Source organism: Ustilaginoidea virens, chromosome 4 (genome assembly GCF_000687475.1).
Source record: "Ustilaginoidea virens chromosome 4, complete sequence".
NCBI classification, from domain to species: domain Eukaryota; kingdom Fungi; phylum Ascomycota; class Sordariomycetes; order Hypocreales; family Clavicipitaceae; genus Ustilaginoidea; species Ustilaginoidea virens.
In genome coordinates, this window is record NC_057319.1 from 623893 (window position 1) to 648844 (window position 24952).

General features: G+C 56.1%; 8 protein-coding genes across 8 annotated transcripts; 5 read left to right on the forward strand and 3 right to left on the reverse strand.

The window, feature by feature from the left end:
• Window positions 1-1384: 1384 nt before the first annotated feature.
• On the forward strand, window positions 1385-6307 carry UV8b_04697 (uncharacterized protein; the record flags this gene model as incomplete). Its single annotated transcript, XM_043142195.1, has 7 exons — window positions 1385-2129; window positions 2196-2877; window positions 2949-3513; window positions 3587-3684; window positions 3755-5773; window positions 5877-5952; window positions 6059-6307. 7 exons carry the CDS (start codon window positions 1385-1387, stop codon window positions 6305-6307), a joined length of 4434 nt encoding a protein of 1477 aa, XP_042998129.1.
• Window positions 6308-6813: 506 nt separating this feature from the next.
• UV8b_04698 (uncharacterized protein) lies at window positions 6814-10047 on the reverse strand (the record flags this gene model as incomplete). Its single annotated transcript, XM_043142196.1, has 1 exon — window positions 6814-10047. One exon carries the CDS (start codon window positions 10045-10047, stop codon window positions 6814-6816), a length of 3234 nt encoding a protein of 1077 aa, XP_042998130.1.
• Window positions 10048-12615: 2568 nt separating this feature from the next.
• On the forward strand, window positions 12616-15324 carry UV8b_04699 (uncharacterized protein; the record flags this gene model as incomplete). Its single annotated transcript, XM_043142197.1, has 1 exon — window positions 12616-15324. One exon carries the CDS (start codon window positions 12616-12618, stop codon window positions 15322-15324), a length of 2709 nt encoding a protein of 902 aa, XP_042998131.1.
• A 3485-nt stretch (window positions 15325-18809) lies between these two features.
• Window positions 18810-19931, forward strand: UV8b_04700 (uncharacterized protein; the record flags this gene model as incomplete). Its single annotated transcript, XM_043142198.1, has 3 exons — window positions 18810-18899; window positions 19026-19203; window positions 19285-19931. The coding sequence occupies 3 exons, from the start codon at window positions 18810-18812 to the stop codon at window positions 19929-19931; spliced, it is 915 nt and encodes a 304-aa protein (XP_042998132.1).
• A 645-nt stretch (window positions 19932-20576) lies between these two features.
• UV8b_04701 (uncharacterized protein) lies at window positions 20577-21828 on the reverse strand (the record flags this gene model as incomplete). The annotated part of the gene is made up of 3 exons (XM_043142199.1): window positions 20577-20716; window positions 20821-21612; window positions 21789-21828. 3 exons carry the CDS (start codon window positions 21826-21828, stop codon window positions 20577-20579), a joined length of 972 nt encoding a protein of 323 aa, XP_042998133.1.
• A 352-nt stretch (window positions 21829-22180) lies between these two features.
• On the forward strand, window positions 22181-22719 carry UV8b_04702 (uncharacterized protein; the record flags this gene model as incomplete). The annotated part of the gene is made up of 4 exons (XM_043142200.1): window positions 22181-22204; window positions 22412-22454; window positions 22529-22559; window positions 22632-22719. 4 exons carry the CDS (start codon window positions 22181-22183, stop codon window positions 22717-22719), a joined length of 186 nt encoding a protein of 61 aa, XP_042998134.1.
• A 366-nt stretch (window positions 22720-23085) lies between these two features.
• Window positions 23086-23614, reverse strand: UV8b_04703 (uncharacterized protein; the record flags this gene model as incomplete). The annotated part of the gene is made up of 2 exons (XM_043142201.1): window positions 23086-23257; window positions 23397-23614. 2 exons carry the CDS (start codon window positions 23612-23614, stop codon window positions 23086-23088), a joined length of 390 nt encoding a protein of 129 aa, XP_042998135.1.
• A 121-nt stretch (window positions 23615-23735) lies between these two features.
• On the forward strand, window positions 23736-24722 carry UV8b_04704 (uncharacterized protein; the record flags this gene model as incomplete). Its single annotated transcript, XM_043142202.1, has 2 exons — window positions 23736-23759; window positions 23964-24722. The coding sequence occupies 2 exons, from the start codon at window positions 23736-23738 to the stop codon at window positions 24720-24722; spliced, it is 783 nt and encodes a 260-aa protein (XP_042998136.1).
• Between the last annotated feature and the right edge of the window lie 230 nt (window positions 24723-24952).

The window sequence follows — 24952 nt, forward strand, 5'->3', positions numbered from 1 at the left end:
ACATTGAGAAATCATCGGGGGCTGGGGGGCGTAACAAAGCGGCTGGTTGGCAACATCAGTATCACCCGGTTCGGCAGGCAAAGAGAATGATTGATCATTGCACGCACGTGGATGATGGATCTTCCTTTACCTGCCCCGAAATCCACCCCACGTCGAAACCCAGCCCCGCCTCGCAGCTCAACCCTGAAAAGTTTCTCACCGCCCCATTCCTGCCCATCGTGAAGATGCCAGGAACATGCATAGCTTGGCTAGTGCTCGTCGGGAGTTGACTACAGTAGGATGCAAAGTACTCACTCGCACAGCACTGGCACCAGGACTTACGCGAATGGAGCTACTCGGAGACCGTGTTTGGGACTTTTAGTACTTCTAACTTCTGTGGGGATGAAAACGGCTAGTCACCAGGCCAACAGCGAGCTGGATTTCATTGCTCATTGGGAAATTACAGAACACAAAAGGCGGCCAAGTTTGCGACGTCGAGGCCAGCAGAATAAGCAATAGTTCCTCGTTTGGCTCCAGGGCACTCCTCACTGTATGCAGTTAACAGCTCTCTTCAATCTAGCCAGCGCGGTGAGTCGGAAAGAATGAATTGTCCCAGCCTCGAAGCTGCAATGAAGAAGATAATGTTAACTTTGAAGGGAAGGAAGGGGCTTTCAAGCTAAGTAGGGCAAAAGCTTGGCAACATGGCAAAAAATCGGAAAATCGAAGAATTAGAAAAACTCAAAATCACTTTGACATTACATATCCAAGACCTGGAGCATTTGGACATTTACAAAAGATATTTCAATTACTCCGTACCCGTCGCAGGCGTCTATCGCGGGCGGCGCATCTGTCCATGGCATCCAACCATAATACTGTATCGTATTATAAGGTACCTTATGTAGTGGGTAAGGTAGGTAGGTACCGAAGGTACCTGTCTGGTGGGTCATCTATTCCTGGTTCGCCATGTATTTCTGATTTTCTAATTTTTCAGTGTTTTCATTTCTACAGAGTACAGAGTACGATGCCGCCCTTTGCCCTACTGTCTGGTACCACCATACTACCTGTAGCGTTACTCCCTGCAAGAAGTCCATGACCTGACGTAACATTCTCGCGTTTCTGCAGAGCCTGTTACGGTGCCCATATACTCCGTACTGGCTGGCATAAATGGTTCGGTTCATTCTCCAATTGATCTGGTCTGCCTCAAACCGATAGGCTTATTAGTGGGCCAACACCCGTTCTGTTGACGCAGCTTGGGGCCTGGGGCTTTTGGTGGGGCCTGGCAACATCCATCGAGATTATTGACCCAACCTGGACGGACTCCCAGACCCAGACACAGACACAGACAACTGACCAACTCAGCCCTATATAGCTGCTTGCTTCCCCTTCTTGACTATCGGCCGCGGAAATGGCAAAAAAGAAGAAGCCTGCCGCCAATCCGGCACGCGGATTTGCTACAACCTCCATCGCCTCCAAACCCAGGCCTGAAGCCCCGGAACCGGAAGCAAAGCCGTTGCCCCGAGTTGCAAAGACTGCCGACGATGCCCCTCCATCGCACCAAAGTGCCCCGCCATCTACCGATTCCACGATTGGTGATGCTGCTGGTGCTGGATCATGTCAACAGCGCACTCAGGATAAGACCTTGAGCCCAGAGGAGTTTGAGAGGCAGCTAGAGGAATCGGAGCTGCAACTTTTAGTCGAAAAATACTCACAGAAGACGAAGCGTGATGCCCAGCGACAACGAACTCGTTTAGAAACCGACCGTCGAATTCTCAGAGGCCAAGCTGACTTGTTTAATGCTCCTAAATGGCTTCCACCCGACATGGTAGATTACATTCTCGATTTGATCAAAGCGGAGACGAGATTCTCAGCTTCTAGTACCTTGTCCGAGAACGTGGGCACTGGAAAACTGCCCTCTGAAGAAGACATGATCCTCCGTTTGTGGACCCTCCGCCAAACTTTGGCGTCCGTTGGATTTCCAGACCTCAGAATAGAACCAGTCTTGAAACACATTTTAGACATTGCGCCAAACGTCTCTTCAGCCGCAAGGGACTCGCTTTGGGGCTTGGAAGAAGCTTTAGATTGGCTGGCTCGGGAAAGCTCTGCTGACGAGCTTCCCCCATATGAATTCAAGGGCAAATTTCTTTCAAAAGGTACGCACTGGACAAGAAAATCTAAAACTCGTCAACGAAAAACAGCCATGTTGATCATTGTTATAGACACTCCTACCGAAACTCCTAATGTCTCTCGACCGGGAACCCCCAAACCGCAATTGATTTCCAGTAAACAAAAGGGAACAGTACGTGCCGGCAAAGCAACACCAGCGAACAAGAAGTTTTCCGTCACTTATGATGTCGATATTGAACCAGAGGACTTGATTCCTGAATATATTGCCGCAAAATCCAAATTGCTGGAACTAAGTCGCAAGCGCAAGTCTCCTCACATCAATGACGAAGCCGAGATGGAGACGGCCAAGCTCGAAGCAAAGGTCAGGAAGATTGAGAATGATGTCCTTTTCGACAAGTTCCACGCCGATTCAATATGGAGGTCTGAAAAGGTTGCCATAGAACGAAGACTGGCGGCTGCAAAGAAGGAGGCACAAAATGAAGCTGGAGAAGCGACGCCACGGGCCGAAGAAGCACCTTTAAACAAGTCTGTCGACAAGGACATAAATGATGAAGCAGAACGTATCGCCGCGGAAGTTTTGTCTGAGCAAGACGATGATGGCTACAGCATTGCGGACCTGTTTGCGTCGCTGCCTCAGAATGAAGTAGACCCAAGCACAGGAAAAACCCAAACAGTGGTTCATAACGCCGGAGGCTCCACGCTTATTATCCGTGAATTTGGCGAATGGACGGGTGTCAGCCCTAGACAGATTCTTGAAGAGGCATGCCGCTCTAGGTATTCAAACACCTACCCAGCATCTCGAGCTTTCATTGCAGCGCAGATTGACAACTAAAACTTGGACTTAGGGACTCTTCAGTCAAATTCGAGTTTGCGGTACTGTCGGAAACTACGTTTGCTAGCCGCCACTCTGTAGAAATTCAATGGAAGAAGGCTCAGGAACTGCCCCAAGCTCCGGTATCCTCAGAAGTTGAAGTTGTCGCCGACGCTACAAACTTCACGTTCGCAATGAAAGGTGTGGCTGCGGCCGACAAAAAACAGTCCGAGGCCTTTGTTTGCACGGCAGCTCTCTTCCATATATTCAGCAACAGTCCCAAAGATGGAAAAGTCAATCTTCGTCTGCCACCTGCTTGGAAAGATCTCTGGTATGAAATGGCTGAAGCAAAGAAAAACCATCTGGACGCTCAAGATCGGGAGTCTGTGAGGTCTTTGAGAACAATGGTCCGCCAGAGACAAGATCAGGAGTTGGAAGATGGTGTCATTGCATTCCGGGGTCGTGGAGCGGTAAAACCCTCTCTCGATCCAGCGGAAAACGGGGCTCTGGATCGTTCAAAGTTGAATGCTGCAAATGCCGAAGCCCTAAGAGCAGTATGGGCCGAGAAGTCCAGCACCAACAAGTTCCAGCTCATGCTGGTAAGTGACTGCTATTTGCAATCGACGGTCTGCCAACTCAAGGGCCATAGGGGAAGCGCTAACAGTCGCCCAGAAATCTCGCATGCAGCTCCCCATGTGGCAGTTCCGACCCCAAGTTCTGAAAGCCGTGGAGGAAAATCAGGTTGTGATTGTGTGCGGAGAAACAGGATGGTACGTACTGTCCTTTTTTTTTTTTAAACGGGAGAAGAATCAAAACTAAAGAAAAGCTGGTCCCATGCAGTGGCAAGAGCACGCAAGTCCCTGCTTACTTGCTGGAACATGAGCTTTCTCAGGGCAAACATTGCAAGATTTACTGCACAGAGCCTCGACGGATTTCGGCCATCTCTCTGGCTCGGCGTGTAAGTGAGGAGCTCGGCGAGAGCAAGAATGACCTGGGAACCAACAGATCGCTTGTCGGTTACTCAATCAGGCTCGAGGCCAACACGTCGAGAGAGACACGCCTCGTCTTTGCCACGACCGGCATCGTGATGCGCATGTTGGAAGGATCCAGCGATCTTCGAGAGGTCACTCATCTAGTGCTTGACGAGGTCCACGAGCGCTCGATAGACAGCGATTTCTTACTCATTGTTTTGAAGAAGCTCTTGACGCAGAGGAAGGAGCTCAAAGTCGTGCTCATGTCAGCCACTGTGGATGCCGAGCGGTTCTCAAACTATCTTGGCGGTGCTCCGATCCTCAATGTTCCTGGAAGAACGTTCCCAGTAGATGTACGCTATCTGGAAGACGCTGTTGAGCTGACGGGATACCGTCCGAGTGACTCGCCGGAGGAGAAAATGGTCGATCTTGACGATGATGTGGTGGAGGGGGACAATAACGGGCCGAAAAGCGAGGTCTCTTCGAGCCTGTCGACGTACTCTGCCCAAACAAGGAGCACGTTGGCGCAAATTGATGAGTACCGCATTGATTTCGACTTGATGCTGCAGCTCATGGTGCGGATAGCCTCGGACGAATCTCTCAAGTTCTACAGCAAGGCCATCTTGGTGTTCTTGCCAGGCATAGCAGAAATCAGAACACTAAACGACATGCTCCTTGGAGATCCGCGATTCGCCAAGGACTGGCTCGTCTACCCGCTGCACTCTTCCATCGCCACAGAAGACCAAGAATCCGCCTTCCTGGTTCCTCCGCCGGGAATGCGCAAAATCGTGCTGGCGACCAACATTGCCGAGACCGGCATCACCATCCCCGACGTGACCTGCGTGATTGACACCGGCAAACATCGCGAAATGCGGTTCGACGAGAAGAAGCAGCTCTCCCGCCTGATAGACACTTTCATCTCGCGCGCCAACGCAAAGCAGAGACGTGGTCGTGCCGGCCGCGTGCAAAACGGCCTCTGCTTCCACATGTTTACAAAGTTCCGCCACGACAACATCATGAGCGACCAGCAGACGCCCGAGATGCTCCGCCTGTCCCTCCAGGATCTTGCTATTCGCGTCAAGATTTGCAAAATCGGAGGCATTGAGGAGACGCTCAGCGATGCGCTGGACGCCCCGTCCGCCAAGAACATTCGACGCGCCATTGATGCCTTGGTTGATGTCCGCGCATTGACGTCGGCCGAGGACCTGACTCCGCTTGGACGTCAGCTCGCGAGGCTACCGCTAGACGTCTTCTTGGGAAAGCTCATCCTCCTCGGCACCGTCTTCAAGTGTCTGGACATGGCGATTACCGTGGCGGCAATCCTATCTTCCAAGTCTCCCTTCTCGGCCCCGTTTGGCCAGCGCGCCCAGGCCGACAACGCAAGGATGGCTTTCCGCCGCGGCGATTCCGACCTCCTCACCATCTACAACGCTTACTCCGCGTGGAAGCGTGTGTGCCAGTCCAACAGCGGCGTGGGCAAGGAGTTTCAGTTTTGCCGCAAAAACTTCCTCAGTCAGCAGACGCTGGCCAACATTGAAGACTTGAAGGGCCAGCTGCTGGTGTCGTTGGCCGATTCGGGCTTCCTCTCGCTCACAGAAGAGGAGCGCCGGGCCTTGTCGCGGCTTCGATTTGCGCAAGGCCGGCGCCGCCAGCAAAGCTTTTACGAAGTCCCACGTCGGGTGAATATCAACAGCGACAATGACTTGGTGTCGGCTTCGGTAATTGCCTGGAGCTTCTATCCAAAGCTGCTGGTGAGAGACACCCCGGGGACAAAGGGTCTGCGGAACATTGGCAACAACCAGTCCATCAGCTTGCACCCCACGTCTGTCAACAGGGGGTTTCTCGATCTCAAGTGGTTGTCGTACTACCACATTATGCAGTCCAAGACGTAAGTCCCTGGTCGCATTGCCGTTTTTTCCCCCTTTTTGTTTCCAGAGAAAAAAAAAAGATTTAGTTGGCGGGGATTTTTCGTTTCTTCCTAACATGAACAGTGTTTACCATGCTCACGAAACCACCGCCGTTGAGCCATTCGCCATTGCTCTTCTCTGCGGCGACGCCCGCTGCGATGTACGTCTGACCTCCCAGCTTCTGCTATCTAAATCCAGGCCCCGGCCCCCCTTGAAAAAACCAAAACAAGGGGAAAGAAAAGTTCACCCGCCGCTAACTTTGCTAGATGTTCTCCGGCGTCATCGTCCTCGACGGCAACAGGGGCCGCTTCGCTCTGCCCGACTGGAAAACAATGCTCGTCGTCAAGGTCCTCCGCACCCGACTCCGCGAACTCCTCACCAGATCGTTCAAGCAGCCCGGGAAGCTGCCCACGGCGCAGCAGCAGAAGTGGCTGGATGTCTGGCAGCGGCTCTTCACCCACGAACCGCAACCAGACTCCAAGACGGGGGTGTCCCTAGCGGTGGCCAAGGCATAGAACTAGAACATCCGTCTCCGTCGCCTTAGACGGGCACCTAGGTTTTGTCTTGCTCGTTTTTCTTTTTGTGCCTTGTCCTTTTGGTTTGTCCTTTTTGCGCGGGATAAACGGGTGGTGCGGGGGTTTAGATTCGCAATTCATGGGGCGGCTGGCTGGCTGGCTTTGGTGGGCGTCCGTGGAAAGGAACGTTGATGCTGGGATGGGTGACGTGTGAATCGTCGCGTAATCACACGGCGGGGAAATATGTGCTTTAGACGTGACGGAGCTGTCTGCCGTCTTTTCTTGCCGGGGACGAAAACGAGAGGAAAAGGATAAATAGGATCAACATGTCCGTCGATTTCATTCGCAGTCGTCTTGTCACGCTTCAAAGTATGTGATGGAACAATCTCCCAGAAGCGCAAACGTTTCCACAAAACAAGCCTTTACAACGCCATGATAGCCCGCCGGTACCGTCTTGCAGTCGTCGTACCCCGTCCGCAGAGCCAATCCCTCTCTCGCATCGATCTTCACTCCCTCCCAGCCAAAAAGAGCGCCTTGAATTCAGCATTACTCTTCGGACCGCTTGAGCCAGAAGAGCCTCCTCCGTCTTCAGTCCGTTTCGCACTTGCGCCTGCCGCAGAAGCAGGTCCACCTTTTCTAGGAGCGAGGCCCGGCCCACCACGTTTCGGGGCAGCCCGACCGAGCACGGGACGGCGAAGTGCAGGAGGCAATAGCGCGCCCTTTGGCTTGCTGCCGGCTTGCCGGGTCCGGGGCCCGTTCGCGCCGTCGTCCGCGGCCTCTGGTCTGTTGTGCCGCAGCTGGTCGGGAGAACCGGTGCGAAGCTGGCGGCCTTCGTACTCCATGCTGTTCAGTCGAAGGGCAGCCTTTCCTGCAGTTGCGGCGTCTGCGAACTCGATGATGGCGCCCCCGTGGCCGGGTTGGTGGATGAGTTTGACAAAGGGCCCGAGCGGCTCAACCAAGGCCTTGACGCGAGCGTCGTTGACCGTGTCGGGGAGACCCATGAGGGCGATGGTTCTGGCTGCTATTTCCGAGGAAGACGGCTTGTCGTGGTGGCGATCCGAACTGGTGTCGCCCATGGCTTCGTCGCCTTCGTCGTCTTGCGCCGATGGAGAAAAGGCAGGCGATGCGGATGAACGTTGGAAATCGGTGGACTTGGCTGCAGGCTTGACCTTGTTTTCTTTCGAGACGTCAACCTTGAGAATCCGGGACCGGAATTTGGTATTATTCAACTCTTGCGCCGCTCTGGCAGCCTGTTCCTTGGTTTCAAAGTCCAGGAACGCAAAGCCACGGTTGTGCCCCGCCATGCTCTGGGGAATGTTGACTCTCGTCACCGTACCAAACTTGCCAAACACCTCGCGGAGCTGGTCTTCGGTCGTCGACTGGTCCAAATTGCTGACATGGACTTCCCGCCCTTCCGCAATGGCACCTTCGCGACGCTTCTTGCGGCTAGGGTCCGAATACTTGGCGAGCAGACGATACTTTCCTTCGACAAGAGTACCTTCCTTGGCGACGGCTTTGGCGGACGCGTCTCGATCGCGAAACGAAATGTAGCAGAAGCGGCGATGGGTGTTGACTTTTAAGCTTGGCCAGCGGATGCTCAGGATTTCGCCGCAGTCTTTAAACAGGTCTGTAATGAACTTTTCATCCGCGGCGGGGGGGTAGTTGGCAACGTATACTGTCAGGTCATGGCCGGGTTGGACGCTGATTTGGGACTCGCCAAAGTACTTGGCATGTCTCAGTAGAGCAGACTGGGCTTCCTCGGCAGAGCTAAACTCGATCAATGCCGTCGTGCTCTGCTTCTGCTCTTCCCTGACAAATGCGGTTATGTTGTTGATATGCCCATACGGTTTGAAGTATTTACGAACTTCGGTTTGTGTTGCTCCAAGGGGTAGATTTGTAACGATGACGGTGGAGTGTTCTCTATCTCGCTGAGGCGGCTGACCCGGGGCCGAGGTGTCAACGGTGGTGTCATGCCCGTTTCTCTGCCGCTTGCTGAAATCCTCTCTTCCCTCTGCTTGCGCATCTGCGAGAGCATCACGCTTTCTTTTCGGTCCGCCGCCGGGAGGCGGAGTCAAATCAACATCAGGCCGCTCCAGCGACTGCTGCTGGACCTCGGCCTGGGTCTCGGCCTGGGTCTCTGCCTGATTCTCTGCTCGGGTCTCTCCTTGAGCCTGTGCTTGGGCTTCATAGTATGCGGCGTACTGTGCAGCCTGTGCAGCCTGCTCCTTTTCCCGTCGATGCGTGACAAGCTTCTGCGTTTGGCAGACAAAATCATTTGCCTGGCGCGCCACTTCAGGAGTCTCGTAAGTATTGCAATGTTGCAGGTATAATTCAAGGACTCTTTCCGGCCAATCGACGGATTTGCGTTTTGCAGCAGAATGCAAGACAGCCGTTGCTTGAGTCGGGGTGTCAGACCTGCCATCCTTATCACGGAGCAACAAGAATACCAACATCTCCCAAGTGTAATAGCTGAGCCAGAAATCGAAGTTGTCGGCGTGATAACGGCTTTTTACGAGTGTCTTCCACAAAGCTCTAGCCTCGTCAGTCGCGCCCCTGTCTTCGGTCAAATACTCAATGTAAATCCTCTCCAGTCTGTATTTAGGATCACCTTCGAATTCTTTGCCGTAAAGCTTCCTGCCTGTCGCATTCACGTCCTCAATAGCGGCATGGAGCTCGTCTGCAACAGTTGCCTCTTCAACAGTTGTGCTCGCGGTTCTTTTGAGGTAGGCGCACCAAGAGCTATACATTTCAATCAAACCTTCCATTCCATCCCTACACAGCTGATTATCGGTATTTGCGGTTTGTTTGATTGACTCGATGTCGGAAAAGGATAAATGAGCTTCTTCGGCAGACAGAATGTATCTACCCCAAAGCTTTCCTGCCCACGGACAATGCTGAACTGCCCTGCCGCAGGCGCCGAGTAATTCACTCAAGGATGATTGGTCAACAATAGTGGAAGATAAGAAGACGATGTAGTCGAGCCACGTATCCTCGTCGGTGGAAAACAAGCCGGTCAAAGCCCTGTCAAACAGGCCGGAGCATAGTTTGACAGACAGCTCAGCGTCTTGGTGTTTTCTTTTCGTCCCACGCACCTCCCAATCCAAATAGTTTCGAAGTAGGGATTTCTGCGTTTCGACATCGTTGCTCCGCTCTGCTTGCTTCAACTTGAGCTCGAAGGGGTCCCGGACCGAAATGGCTCGTTTGGTAACTTGGACGGCGGCAGTGACTTCCTTCATGGTACTCTCCCAGGCGGTTTGATTGTACTCTGATAAAAACCCGGAGAAGGATTGAGAAGTGTGATCCCAGGTAATGTGAGGCGTGGATAGACGATGCTCGTACAGTTGGGTAATGCGACGAAGCTGATCCGAGGTTCTGCTCTTCTTGAATTGTTCTATTTCGAAAGAAATCCAGCGATCCCACAGCTCGTGGCTGTCGCCCAGGCGGTATTGAATGGCTTCGTATCCCTGCTTCCATAGATCAAGAGAAGCTTCCAAAGGGAAGAGCTCCTGGCCCATTAATTGTTCCTCCTCGGACCAGCCATCATCGGGTGAGAAGCTGCACTCCCAAAGCTTCTGGAAATATTCGCAATACGCCATCCACAGGCGCAAGCTACCCGGCTCGGCGGCGACGGCGGTTTTAAAGAGCTCGACGATGTGAACTCGCTGCTCGAGATCAGAAGCATTGCGAACCGCTTCCTCAAGGTAGGCGAGCCAGTTGTCTTGGCCTACAGGATCTGCCATGGTCGTCGTAGCGGAATTAACGGGACATGAAGAAACATGCCTTTTCTGTGACTAGCGATCAAGGCTGCGGGCAGGAGAGGAGTCAAATGGTAGGTTGAGAAAATATAAATTGGTCTTGACGCTGGATATTTTGAAGGAGCGGCCAGCTGGAGTCGACGGCTGGGTGCTTCCAAGCTTGCGCCCACATGTACATCGCCAGCTGTGGACTCCGTCAGCTGTCTGATGGGCTCTGCCAGCTGGATGGACGGACATTGATAGGCGCAGCCCGAGTCCTAGCCACATTGTGGCGCGGGCATAGCCCGAGCCCGTGACAATTATAGGGACTTTGTCACGTGACAATGGACTTGCATTAGGTAGTCGAACTTGAAGGGCTGCTTATGTAAGGTCCCGCCTTATAATCCCGTAGCATAGACCATTATAATGCGCAACGGCGGGGATTCGCCATATATCTACCTTAGTTACGTACCTAGTCGGGAAGACTCTTGTCCCTCCTTAAGCTTTAGTCCAATATACCACCTTGACCCTACCTGGCCTTTTACCATCTTCTTACAGCTTGTTTGCGTACTTGTCTATAAAAGGCGTCAATAGTCTGATTCTAATACGAGCAGTCTTTGACGACTTTCACACTCCAGGGCGTATACCCGTCACCCAATTGTATGCATCATAGACCCGATCACTTTATCCCCCGGGGACTCGCATGTATCGAGTCTGGGCTAGAGGCTGGGGCTTTCAAAGCCTAAAACCTATCAACTTGTTACGGTAAGATTAGGGGCTGGGGGTAGCCCGGCGGGACCTGCTAAGATATGTCCACAGCGCGCAAATGGCTGCTGAAAAACGCCAGGCATTGACCAGACATTTGGCCAATTCATGTCACTTGAGGCTATCAATAGCTTTACCGCAAACGCGGCCCTCTGGCAATATGCTACTACCTAACATAACAGTCACCCGCTCGTCAGCTCCAAAAGGGTCCGGTACATTCCGATACGTATCGGTGATTATTACAAGTTGCCTTACTCTTGGCAACCAATGGGCATACTCCGCCCTCCGTATCGAGCACCATGATATGACGAGAGTCCGGTGGCGCGCGATAGTACCTAAGCCAACGAGCGGGTGGGCTGTCGCTCGGATCCAGAATTCAGGAACAGTATCCAGTTTTCTGTCCATAGCACGATGATAGTCACTAAAATAGCAATATATTTGCTCCGTTTTACCAACGCTGTCGAGCGGTGGCCTGTCACAAACCCGGCTTGTGCCTGCAAGCGGTAGGGCACTGTAGACCCCTGCTGCGCCATCCAATGGTCAGGTGACCGTGCCGTCTTGGCCGTAATGACTGATCTCTTAGGACGTGCGCCTGGCGATGCAAGTAACTTATGGAACAAGGCAGTAGAATGATTCGCTGCCGATATCCTCGTCGTTGAAAACCCCAATAGGAACTGGACGCCATAAAATTTTCAAAGGCTGGCACGGTCTGGTTGCCACTGGAAATATCATTGAAGCTACATAATTCTACGGAGTACTCCGCACCAAGGCGCTACCAATCATGTCGATCCCACTATTCTGCGCGCCAGTCCCACGTGGCTTGAGCCTTGGATCACGGCCTTGCTGGTCTCGAGACCCCCAGCATCCAGCACCAACCCCAGTTCCGAATTTCGAGCTTCTTGAGTGTCGAGCTTCCAGCTTCCAGCTTTGAGCTTCGAAATTCGAAATACGCTCTTCATACCAGTCGAACCTATCGATCCCCTCCTATTGCTTCCCAAGTTCAAGTTCCCGACGCCAAAAGGAGGAGGCGGGCAGATAGCAGAAGCTAGCTGGCTGTCCTTGAATCCCGGCACGGACGACGAATCCCTCGAGCCCCTCGGCTGCGCGGCTGCATGGGGTTGAAAACTTCACTCCCGGCCTTCACTCACGGCCTCTGGTATTCCCCTTCCCCACCCCCCCTATTGGTGGCCAAACGAGACAATTCAACTAGGGTCAAGCTCAAAGCGCACGGTAGATTTTGCCAGGGGAAAATCTCGACCCCAGCTTGTCTGCCATCTGCGATGGCCAATAGTCTACCAAGATTTCACCATACACCCAGGCAACCGGTTCCAAATTTTTAAAATGAGCTCATCCGCTTCGGCCGGATCTCTTGACTCAGGCATCATATGCTGCTACTGCAACTTGGGCACCCCTCTTGTCCTGTATCCTGCTCCTTTACCCAGCACTCTCACCCTTGTTGTTTCCCCGAATCTCCAGGCGTCGACTCCCTTACACCACTTCTCGGCATAAGTATGAGCCACCGGCCTGGAGATTTTGCTGGCAGGGATCGATTTGGCCGTAGCGATTCCATCCGACAAGGCGCTTTACTTCCACCCGGGGAACCATTATCATTTGATCTCAAAGAGGCTCTCGGCATAGCTCCGCCGGCCACCGCGAGCTCAGGCCCTGCATCGACAGCGTCTGCTCCTCTGTCATGCATAAATCCAGAAGCACCTACTCCGCAGCCTGGCAGTCGGCATCTTCAACATCTGGAAAAAGCACCGTCAAATATCGAACTCACTTCATACTAGGCCTGCCTGGGGTTTCAAAATGGCATCCGCCAGTAAAGCTCAGTCACAATGTCTTCGGCTATGTAGCGAAGTGGCCTCGTCCTGCGACCGGGTTGCCGAGGAAATGTCTGATTTTATCGACCTGGCAAAGCACCTGCCACACGGATTCGAGCCGCTGGCCAACGACGTCCTTGACACGTGCCAAGTCATCTTCTACATCGAAGCCGGGCTCGGCAACCCGGCTCGCAACGACGAGCCCCTCCCCCTTGATGTGGTTGCCTCTCTAGAAAAGAAGTTCCGCGCGGCGCAAACTGATGTCCAGGCGCTCCAGCAAGTGGTGGCCAAGTTGCTCAATTACGAGCGTGCGGGTGCCATGGGCCGCATGAAACGTGGAATTGGTAAAATGTTTGGAGACAACGGTCTGGACCGGATGGGCAAAATCCTGACCAAGACGCGTGAGGACCTGAAAGTTAGCGCGCTCATGTTCCAGTGGAAATGCGGCGCCGACAGAATGGAGAGCGAGCTGGGCCTCGGGTGTATTGGGCTTACTGCCGCCTTGGAGAAGTCGGGGTGCCTGCGTCGACGGGGTGCATCTTTGACCTCGGAAGACAATCATTCTGTTGTGTCGAGTGCCCTGCAACATCAAAGGGCCCGGGATAACCACACGCCCTCGGCCCAAACGCCTCAATCGCCCATGCTCTCCCATCTTCCCATGTCCTCAAAGAGACCGGATTACGCTCACGACGCCGTCAGCATCGGCAGCAGCATACACAGCCCCGTGTTGGACAACTATTTCGCTTCATCAACCAGGAACACTCCCCTCTCGGACTACGGCTCCAACCATGGTCCACACCTCAAACGGATAACCGCCATGCCGAACCGTCCCGGCACTTTTGCCGAGAACGACGACTCAAGCTCGGCATTGGCCGCCATTGTCGATGATGTCAAGGCACTCGAGCTGCAGAGCCCCAAAAAGATCCAAGTCAATATTGAGCCATTCAAAATGCCTCGCCAACGGCCTCGCAGCAATGCCGACGCAGACAAGCCGAGCATCAAGCAAGCGCTCGTATCTGCGGTCCGGGCTCAAGAACACAATCTCATCACGCAGCTCCTGGATCGCGGCTGCTCTCCAAACACGGGGCCAGAAGCTCATGCGCTAAACGAAGCTATTCTGGGCTACGATGCCGAGAGTATCCGACTCCTTCTTCTCTTCGGAGCGGACCCCAATGCCGCCGATAAGAACGGCGCATGCCCCCTCGTCGCAGCAGTCAGCAAACTCTACGTTGATGCCGCGATTGCGCTCCTCAAGTACGGCGCGGACCCGAACGTGGGACCGGGCTTGGACTCGCCTCTCTACCTAGCAGCAGCTGCCAACAACATCAAGCTCACTCACCTGATGCTGATGTATGGAGCGAACGCGAACGAAACAGCCGCCAACGGCAACACCGTGCTCATCGGGTCCATCAACAAAACCACCCCCAAGACCCTGATTGACATGCTGCTCAACTACGGCGCGTGTCCCAACGAGAAGAACAGAGCGGGCAAGACGGCTCTCTTTGAAGCCATCAGCAACGGCAGAGTCGACATTGTGGAGAGCCTGGTCGCGCACGGGGCCGACCCGAATCTTCCTGGACCCAAGCACATGCTCTGGGTGGCCATACACCACACCTCTTGCCTGGAAGTCCTTCTTGCCAACAATGCCCATACCAAGAAGTGCCCAGGGTTGCTGGAGCTGGCCGTCAGCATCAACAGCATTGAGGCCGTCCGCATCTTGCTCAAGGCGGGGGTTGATGCCAACGTTCGAAAGGACGGCCTGTACACGCCGCTTTGCTCGGCAATCCGCGACAACCGCAAGGACATAATGGAGCTGCTGCTGCGCAGCGGCGCCGACCCCAACCTCCCGGCTGCCGAGTACCCGTGCTTCAAGTGCGTCACCCACCAGCGCGAGCATTTCCTGCCGGCTCTGGTGGACGCCGGCGCCAACTTGAGCTCGCCAAAGGGCATCCTCGAGACCGCCGTGACGTCCAAGAACCTCCCCGCTCTGAAGTGGCTCCTCGAGCAAGGCGTCGACGTGAACGAACGAGGCGCCAAGGGCGACACACCGCTCACCAGCGCCATCCGCAGCAACGACGTTGGCCTGGTCGACACGCTCCTCGCCTACGGGGCGAATCCCAACCTGCGCGGGCAAGACTGGCCGATCTGCATGGCTGTTCAGAACCCCGAGATCCTGGTGCGCATCCTCGCCGCGCTGCGCGAACCCCGGGCCTTCAAGGGCGTCATGGAGACGGCCGTCGTGGCCAACCAGCTCGAGTCGGTCAAGCTGCTCCTCGCGGCCGGCGTCTCGGTCGAGGACCGCAACGGCGGCGTCTTCTCCCCGCTCACCTCTGCCATCCGGGAGCACCGCGTGGAGATCTTCAAGTTTCTCATCAACGAGGCCCGCGCCGACGTCAACGCCCCGGGCGAGCACCTGCCCATCGTCAAGGCCCTGCGGCGCTGCGCCACCGAGCACACCAGCATCATCGACATGCTGCTCGACAAGGGCGCCGACCCAAACGCCATGTACAGGGGATGGAACGGCATCATGCAGGCGCTCGAAAACGGCGACGCGGACATGTTGAAGAAGCTGGCGGAGAGGTCGGGTGTCGATCTCAAGGCCAAGAATGAGTTTGGTCAGACGGTTACCGAGATTGCCGTGTCAAGAGGGTGGGATGAAGCGGTGGATATTCTGCTTGCGAATGGAAGAACGTAGGCCGAATGCCGGGAGGTTTTGCCTTTACTTTCTTTTCCTTTCCTTCCTCCCCTTCCCCCCCCCTCTTTTTTGTTCTTTTGTCTCTCCTCTCTTCTCTTCTCTTTTGTCTTCTTTTAAAGCCTCTTCTTCTGAAGCTGGCTTACATTTTCTCTGGCTAGCCATTCTTCTCTTTATATATTTCACCGCCGTGCCACTTGGTGCGACCGACCCCGACGTTGATACCGTTTTTCTGGCCTTTTCCTTCCCTCATGAATCTTTTCTCCGCTCGGGCTTTACGTACGTCACTGTACACTACTTTTTGTTTTGGAATTGAAATATACCACATGTATTAATCGTCTCTGCCCCAAGTCCGTCCGCTGCCTGACAATGTAGCCGTCACCCAGGTTTAACCAAGCCCCAACTGCCTAGAAAGAAGTTTATTTCCTCTTTTCTTTTCTCCTCGCACGCTCGCACGAACAGCAAATGCATGGACTTGCTTCCAGCCCGGTGGGATCAAGGCCGCGCCGACATGCGCACCGGAACACACGCTGCCGGCCATCGAATGCTAAGACCAAATGCCACCTTCACAGGCGCAGGTGGAAGGCCCACCTTCTGCTTCCATGTTACGCTTGGGATGTTGGGGATTGTTTTTAGATTGACGAGCGTCTCGGAGTGGATCAGCGCCAATCACATATAAAACGGACTAGCCCACTGGGTTGGATTCCTGTTCGCTGACAATTGGACGGGTGCGGTAAACCTTGGTATAGACCTTTCGGAGTGGTGAACCAATGGGGTGCATCACCCTGTTTGGGCCAGGGTGCATACGTATGCACACGGATATACGCGAGGTAATGCGGCGCGGATTGGTACGTATACGAGGCGGAACATGCCGAATTCCCGCGCGTTTGATTGGCTGCTGCCAGACAGTGCTCGGTGCCACGGAGCGTTTCACAGTGCGGGATGCTGCGAGTCTGTGACGCGAGTTGTAAGTGGCAGGCTCGTGGCGCAAGGCATATTACGGAGTATAACATGTACTATAACCCATGCGGCGGCAAGCAAATGCCGTGGACAATGTGTTTCAGCCATCGCCCAGGCCAGAGCCGAAGACAGTGCTTCCCGCGTTACTCGCCAATCCGATCTCTGACTCTGGGAGAACGGGACCAAGCTGGCCCGTCGAATTGGTCAATTAAGCAGGCTCGCGCAGCTGGCCCGTGGCCGCTACTCCATGGAATGTTTGTTTCACCGTTTGCATGGTGGAGGTAATCAGGGCCCAGCCGCTGTTGGACCCCGTCGATGGAAAGCCAAAGCCGAACATGGAGTTCAATCCTTGGGGGGGGGGGGGGCCAAAAGGGGTCCGCACTGCGGCGGGTGAAGACCCTGCCGCTTGCATCCTTTGTGCGCGCTGCTTGGACAATGATGTGCGGCGGAAGGGCGTTGGGTTGTCGCGTGTGGCTGGAATACACGCCGTGGGAATCGCGGGGCGTCTCTTCTTCCTTTTTATTCACCAGTCTGTGAGGTGGCTTGAGTGGGGGCTGCCTTGCGAGGGGGAGGGAGCGGGGGGGGGGGGTTATATGAAAGAGAGGAAAAGAAGAAAAAAGAAGAAAAAAGAAGGAAAGAAAAGGAAAGGAAAGGAAAGGAAAAGGAGGGAAATGAAGAGAAAAGAATGCAACCTAATGCCAACGGGCTGCATCACCTTAATTCCCCAAGCTTCTTGATCAGGAGCCTGAAGATAAAGAAGGAGCATTGATGATACACTAGCAACCAATTTCATGATTTCTGGGACGAGCCTGCCCCCCCAACCCCTCCCCCAATGGCGCAACGGCTTTTCGCTCCTTCCGAGAGAGATATCGCTCCTTCCGAGATATGAGTGCCGTGTGCGCCCCCCTTGAGCAGTGAGTGGGCTGTGCCGCACGATGGCCCCTGATCTCTGAAACATCAAGTGGCAATCGGGGAGGCGATTGAGTCTCGACTGGACCGTCCAGTCTCAGCCCGTGCCAAAACGAACGTTGACGTCGTCGCCTTGGCCAGTGCCGCCGCGGGTGAGGTACGCACCGTGCGCGGCAAAATCACCACATGCAAGGCTCGGACGGCGCGCGAATAAACTTCAGATGTCGAGCTCGGCGGGTTTGCAGACCCCGTGCTTTCGCTGACACACCAGACATCTGCAGCAATTAAAGGGGGTCGTTGAACTGAGCAGCTGGTGCACCCGACCTCAAGCTTCCTTGCGGCACATCGATTCTGCTGAACCAGAGGCTGAGCCCGCCAAGGTCACAATGGCCACGCAGCCCGTTCGTTGGTTAGCATCAACCAGAAGATCGCGCCTGGCGGATTCCTGGAGAGTGCCGGGCGCAATGGGGTCCCGACTTGACCCCGGCGGCCAAAACGCCTCCAGCCAACAAGACGGAGCCACCGATTCCAAATTCCAACGCGTCGTCGAGTACGGAGTATGCGGTCGGCGGTATCAAGGTTCGAACTTCCAAGTACGGACGTACACACAACCTTTACGTTGGGCAGAGACATGACATGACATGACGTACGTACCTAAGGTAGGCACTCGAGCCGTCGTCTCCCTGCAATGCAGCCGGCTCTGATCCAAGGTCATATCAAACGCAGTACGGAGTATTCAGCGTAGAGTCACTGCAACACGGACGACACCCGACGTCTCCAAACTTTCAACTGTGAAAAATTACTAGTTAGTACCAGACACTAATCCGGAGTCCGCCGTTCTGGACTCTGCCTCTAAACCACAGTGTCACGCGCCCCCAAGTGACACGGTGCTTCAACCACGTCCCACAAATGAAGTTGACGAACCCGCTCCTTCCTCCCTCATGTGCTCCCCTCCTGCCCGGCTGCAGAGCCACATTCGCTACGTTGCCGACCCTCTTTCCCCTGTCGCTCTCGTCCCCCTCATTTATCCCCTCGAAATCTCCGTACTCTTTTCTTTTTTAACATCTGCGTCTTTCCACCCGTCGTCGTACGGTACGCTTTTTCGTGTCTAATCTTTTTTTTCCTTCTCTCCATTCTTTGGCCAACAATTCCACAAACTGAGCCGTCCTCCTCTCAACTTGTCTCTCTCCCTTTGGCTACCTTTTTGGTCTCGTGCACCACTAGCCGCGGCCTGACTTGTTACATTCCATTCCTTTGTCGCGACAAGAACTTTCTGATTCGTCTCGCGTATTTTCCGTACGATACTTGGTCACTGGTGACACGACTCTATCGCATTTACTTCGTCCTAGCCGGTCTTCCACCTGGCCTTCCGGATCGTCCTTCCATCTGCACGGGCGATTTTATCGCGAGAACAAAACAGCATCTTGTATCCCTCACCGAAAGTGAAGAAAAACATTCATACACCTGAAGGATCTTGGCGGTCTTGGGACTATTTCTCTCCTTTGGTGGACTCACGCCGGCGTGTACAAAGCTGCTCAGCTTCTCAAGGCCAACTCAGTGAACCCATCTTCGACTTCGACGCAGCTGGTCTCGTGAGGGTTTTTTTTTTTTTCGCCATAATGACACGTTTCCTACCGCTTGCACTCAGCCTTGTCGCTGGGTTGCATATTCTTGCGGTCTCTGGCCAAGAGAGCGCTGCTTCCTGCATTGTAAGTTCAATGGTTATTTGACGTCGCGCGTGTTTGTAGTTGTGACGGTTGTACTTGGCTGGGGTGACTCTTCTTTTTCTATTTCTTCTTTTAAAAAAAAATAAATAAATTAACTTTGCTGGTCAGGGCCGTTGTACGAATACTATACGCAACAACTTTGCCGACTTGAAGTGTCCAGATGCCAATGCTGCAGCATGCTTCTGCCAGAACCCAACTTTTCCTTCCGCTATCCTGCAGTGCAGCAGTCACTGTGGCGCAACCTGGGATATGATTTCGACCTATCTTGTGGGGGATTTCTGCAAGAGTAAGTTGCTCCAGCAGGGTAAGGACTGTTGTCATGGTGTGAAACATTGTGCTGACTCTTTCCCCCCCTTTTTCCCCGTAGACCAGCAGCTCGCAAGTCCAACTACTGGGTCACCACCTAGCACTACGTCAGCGTCACCTGCGGCCACGACTGTGGCATCCACAAGCCCTGCACCGACGACATCTGCGTTGCCAACTACGTCGGTAGAAGTCCCGTCTACATCTACGAGCAGCATCGCTATTGCGCCGAGCACGTCTGCCAGCTCGGTCGCATCACTTCTTCCCAGTGAAGGTGGGGCGGCCTCAGCCACCAAATCGGCGGACCCCTCCACCGCTGGAACGGTACCGACGTCATCTTCATCGTCTACGAGCTCCAGTACTGCCGAAAGCGCCAGCCCGTCTGCTACGGCTGCTGAAGGCTCAGCTTCCAGCGGGCTCTCGCAAGCTGCCGTCGCTGGCATTGGCATTGGCGTCGGAGCAGCCGTAATCGCTGTTATTGGCGCAATCATCTGCATGCTGCTCAAACGTCGCAAGAACAAGAATGGGCGCAACAACGACAACATGGAAATCTCGAAGCCGCTGCCTGGCTCTGGTAGAACGTACTCGTCTCGACAAGACAACTACCGCGGAGGTCGAGATGCTTCATTCGAGAAATACAATGACATTGAAATGACCTCGAACCGATACGAGGACATGATACCTCGAACCCAACCGCGAACAATGGTTTAGCGGAGCAATGGTGGAGCTCGTCAAGCCATTTCAACCAGTACGGTGGATGAAAGGGACAGTTGGTTGCCCATTGCGATGTTGTGGAAGGAGGTCTTGCTCGGGTGTCGAGACGAAGAGCATCACGGGCGTGACATGACGCCTTGCTTCCAGTCGGTCGACATGCCTCGTTTTTTCTTTATCTAGCTGGGAGTCAAAATTTGCATTGTTATGCTGCGTGTCGGTTTTTACTGTTGTCTTTCAAAGCACTTGCAACGGTGGTGTCTACAGTGGCGGAGGAATTCCCTTTCAGTTCACGCGCAGGAGCAAGTGGTGATTTTTATTGCGTGAAGAATGGGTACTTGTTTTGTAGTGTCTTGGGACCGAGAGCTCTTTCTGCTTTGTGGCATTTACAGGCAAACGTCTTGTGGCAAACATTCGCATTACCGGGCCAAGGAGTGGGACGCGAAAGTGGAACCAATACAGGGCACGTTGTGCGCCGTTGTTCAATGCACATGCGTTGTTGCTGTTGTTACAAAAAGTCATGTCTAGTCATGTCTGACAAGCTATGATGTGTGCCTGGTCGTTGGCGGGATGTGCCCGTAAAGACAGCCAATGCGGCCGGCACCCAGAGACGTTGAAATGCGTCTGGTTTCGTTTCGCTTCGTCTTACCACAAGTAGTAGGGTCGTTGCCCATAGACGGGGCGGTCTGGTAAATGCACCCAGGGTCCCTTGGCGTGCTTTCTAGCCTCGCGCTCCTCGTGCTCTCGTATTCTCGTCTTTTCCTCCTTTAAGAGGACGGTGAAGCCTGCGAAGGAAAGGGGTCAGCAGCGGGCATACGAAGGGGGGGGGGGGTGTGGAGGGCAAAAGGGGGCGGCAGCAAAAAGGGAGGCTCTTGGCTTTTGGACTGACTGGTGCTCGGATGCTGCATGATGCCCATTCTGCCGCGACCTTTGTAGTCGAGCGACTTGCCCCTCCAAGGGCCCCGGCCGACCCACGACTGGGCAATGTAGATTCCGGTGGGATCCGTCACCTCGATCCATTTGCCATCCCTCGCCTGGATCTTCTTGGGCTGCGCCAGCAGCTCGCCATTGACCTTGCCCAAGCCCATGCCCCGTTGGGCAACGGCCAGGTCGCGCGCCTCCTCGAGATGGTACTTGATCTCGGCGGCCATCTTCTTCTTGCTCCACTGCATCTGGGTGATGGCGTCGTCGACGTTCTTGCCGGCGATCTGGCGCGACAGCATGACCAGCTTCTTGACGCTGGTGGGCATGAAGTCGCTCCTGTGCAGCAGCTGCCTCTCCGTCATGGCGATGCGCTGGCCGCGCGACACGCGCCCGTTGCCGCGGACCATCTGCACGACCTTGCGGCGCTGCCAGCGGATCCTGCTGCGCGGGTCGGGATCCGCGACCACGGCCACGACCTCGCGCGTCTTCTGCTCCGCGGGGGTGGCGGTGGCGGAGCGGCCGGCGTCGTCGTCGTCGCCGGCGGCGGGCGGGGGCTTGGCGGCGTCGATCTCGTCCTGGAAGATGTTGTCGGCGACGGAGCCTTGCATGTTGCGCCCGAGGAAGGCGATGCGCTGCTTGGGGTCGTCGAGCTCGGGGGAGACGCGGTCCTGCGGCTTGGCGGGCGCGGCGTCGCTCCGGCCCGACCTACCCCAGCCTTTGAAGGCGTTGACGGCCCATTTGGAGCGGCGCTGGGGGGCTGTCGCGGGGGGGAGGGGGGGGAGGCATGTGCCGGGCGGGAGGGCGGTCAGGGGAGCGAGGGACGGAGCGGACGAGGCTGGGAGGGTTTTGGGGGGGAAGACGTTAGCCAGGACGAATTCTCGGTTGGCAAAAGAGGGAACTGCTCTGTTTATAAATACTGTATTTCTTACGTACTGGGGATGGCTAGCCGACGGCTAGCGAGACGCAGACTCATGGCCGGATGGGCTGGTGATGGCTGACCCCGAGGATGGCGCCGACGGGTTGCGAGTGGTGAGCAAATGCAAAGTACGGACGGACGGCCTTTGCAGATTGGGACGGTTGCTGCTACATGCCAGGGGGGGGGTTCCGTCCGGACTTTACCCGCGTCGGCAGCGACGACACCACGTGACGCGCGCCGTCGGCCCAGCGCCATCCCATCCATCCAATCCCATCCATCATGAGCCTTCTCGTCGTCCGACTTTTTGCTTGCCCATCATCCCGTTCCCCAGCCGCGAACGCACCCGGTCGTGACAACGCCACAACCCGCCGCCTGCGTTACTGATTGCTGAAACCACCGAACAGCCAAGATGCCCGCTGCTCCCATTACCGGTGTACGTTGCCGCCCCTCAATTGGCCATCGCGACGAGGCAGACTCTTCCTCCCCCCCCCCCCCCCCCCCCTCCCTCTCCCCCTTTTTTTTTTCCCACACGGGCGGCACAGCGCACACGGCGCGCGGGAAGAGCTGGCGCGTGGCGGAAAACCTGGCAACAGGAAACGACTTGACTGACCGGTCGGGGCGCGCTTGCAAACGCAAACAGATTTTACGAAAGCGGCTGATTGTCGACATTGGAGTTGGTCTGGGTACGTCAAGGTTTTTTTTCCCCCTTTTTCTCCTGCTCGGGATGGTGTGCTGACTGTTTGGGGGGCGGGTTTAGGCGCTGGGTTCGCCATGGCCAACCTCTTCTGGTAGGGCGGACGAGAGACCGTAGATGACTGGACCGACGCGGGCTGGCGAGAGTCTCTGACAGGGGCGAGCAGGTACGGCTTCCACATGCCGCGGACCAACGCGCGGGACGACTTCTACACCAAGCTGGAGGCGGAGAGGGCCCAGAAACAGCAGCAGTAGGTTCAGCTGGTGACGGGGCACGGGCAGCAGATGGGTTGATGGATGGTGGGGGAGGGAGCTTGGGTTGGGGGCACTGGGGTCGCGAAGGATGTCGTGTGTGCAAATGAAATAAAATAAAATAGACCAGGGAGCTGCTTTTGAGGCGACGTTTGTGTCCTTGGAAGAAGCTGAGCAGATTGTGTGAGTGAGTGACATGACGGTGCGTGGAGGCCGGGCACGGGCAGCATCAGGTTCGATATTGGACCGGGCGACGGCGGGCTAGCCGACCATCGATTGACTGCAGCGGCCAGCACCAGAGCAGGGCAGACCTTTTCTGTCGTCACCTTTGTGCCATGACCTCTCTGTCACGCCCTTCCGCCAGCGGCTTCATGTTTCCATCACCTGGCCACGCCCGCCCCCATCCGCCCAGCCTGTCGACCACTGCTGCGGCCCCGCGCTGCTACCGCCTAGTCCTCCACGTCCGTGTCCGCCTGAGGCCGCGTCGCCGCCCTCCCAGGCCGTAGTTTCCACCGTAAACGTGCCCTTTCGATCCGCGCACCTTTTTTTTTTTTTTTTTTTCCATCGCCACGTCAGCCGCCGGAAAAAAACAAAAAAACACTCGTCTGTTTTCATTTAAAGAAAAGAAAAGAAAAGGAAAGAAAAGAATCGAATCAAATCGACGAAAAGAAAAGTCCCACCTCCGAAAGAGCCGCTCCACCGGAAAGCAGCGCACCGGACCGTCCGCCGACGCGGCCTTCTCGGGCGGGCACTTGTACTGCAGCAGCGACAGGAGCTGGCAGGCCGACAGGTCGATCCCGCGCCGCGGCGGGTCGTGCTTGCGACGCCGGCCGTGGACGTCGAGCTGGATCCTGGAGGGGAGCTCGGCGGCCGGGAACGAGTGGCAGGGGGGTGTCATGACCGACCGTTGAAGCAGCGAAAAGGGGTGATTTATTTTCTTTTTTTTCTTTCCCTGCGGCGTCCCTTGAGCCGCGGCGGGGTTGATGATGGAGGCGGCGGGGAGGCGGTTGTTGGGGGAGATGGAGGAGGCGAGTCTGGACGAGGTGAGTTGGGTTGAGTCGAGTTGAGTCGAGTTGAGTTGAGCTGAGCTGAGTTGGGTTGGGTTGAGTTGAGGGGGGTAAAAGGGCGCGGATTTACCCCCCCCCCCTCTTGTCATTTTTGCACCCAAAAACACACACTTTTCTTTCTTCCTTTTTGTCCCCCTTGCTGCATAGTCACGCCCAGCTGACCGGCCCCGCGTGTCCTAGATGCTCGCCCAGCTGGCCGCGTCCCTCGCCGCCGCCAGCTCGCGCCTGCGCCCGACGCACCTGCCGGCCCTGGACGCCCTCGCCGCCGCGCACCTGCGCGAGACGCAGTCGCCCGCCGTGGCGCTGTGCGGCCGCGCCCTGCCGCTCCTGTACACGGTGGTGTCGACGCTGGTGTCGCCGCCCAGCCGCCAGGCCGTGCTGGTCGTCGACCCGGGCGGGCGCTTCGACCCGGCCCGCCTGGACTGCGCGCCCGAGGACCTGCAGCACGTGTACGTCCAGCGCCCGGGTGCGGCCGACCACGCCGACGGCGACAACCGTGACGACGGCGACGACGACGACGACGGCGACGACGACGACGACGACGACGACGACGACGACGACGGCCGGCGCAGGGCCGTGGCCGCCGAGGCCGAGGCCTTCATGCTGTACGGCGAGGGGGCGCGGCTGAGCCGCCCGCGGCGCTGGTGGGGCACCGTCGTGCTGGGCCCCGGCCCGGGCCCGGGCCCGGGCGACCTGACGGCCGGGCCGAGGGGCTGGCTGCGCGTCGAGCGGGCCCCCGTGCCGGGGTTCGCCGGCGTCCGGGGGGCCGGGGACGCCTGGGCGCGGAGCGAGCAGCGGCGCAGGGACGTCGACCGCGCCGGCTGGACCGCCGCCTCGCCCTGGGGCCGGTTTGCCTTTCACGAGGGCAGGCAGCACACGGGGAGGCAGCACGCGGGGAGGCAGCACGCGGGGACGGCAGCTCGCCCGCTCGACGGGTAGCAGCCAGCCCATCGCAGGGAGAGAGAGAGGAGAGGCGCCCGGTCCAGGGTCTGCTGTGTGGCGAGCGACTCATCCCAGCCGGCGCTGCGGAATCAAACCCTTGCCGAGGCTGGCGCAGACGACGCTTCACCATGATGGGGGGCTCCCAAAGAAAGGACCAGACGCGGTGTCGCTGTCTGTCACGTTTATGCTACGGGGGGCTACCTGCATCGCTGACCCTGACCGGGGGG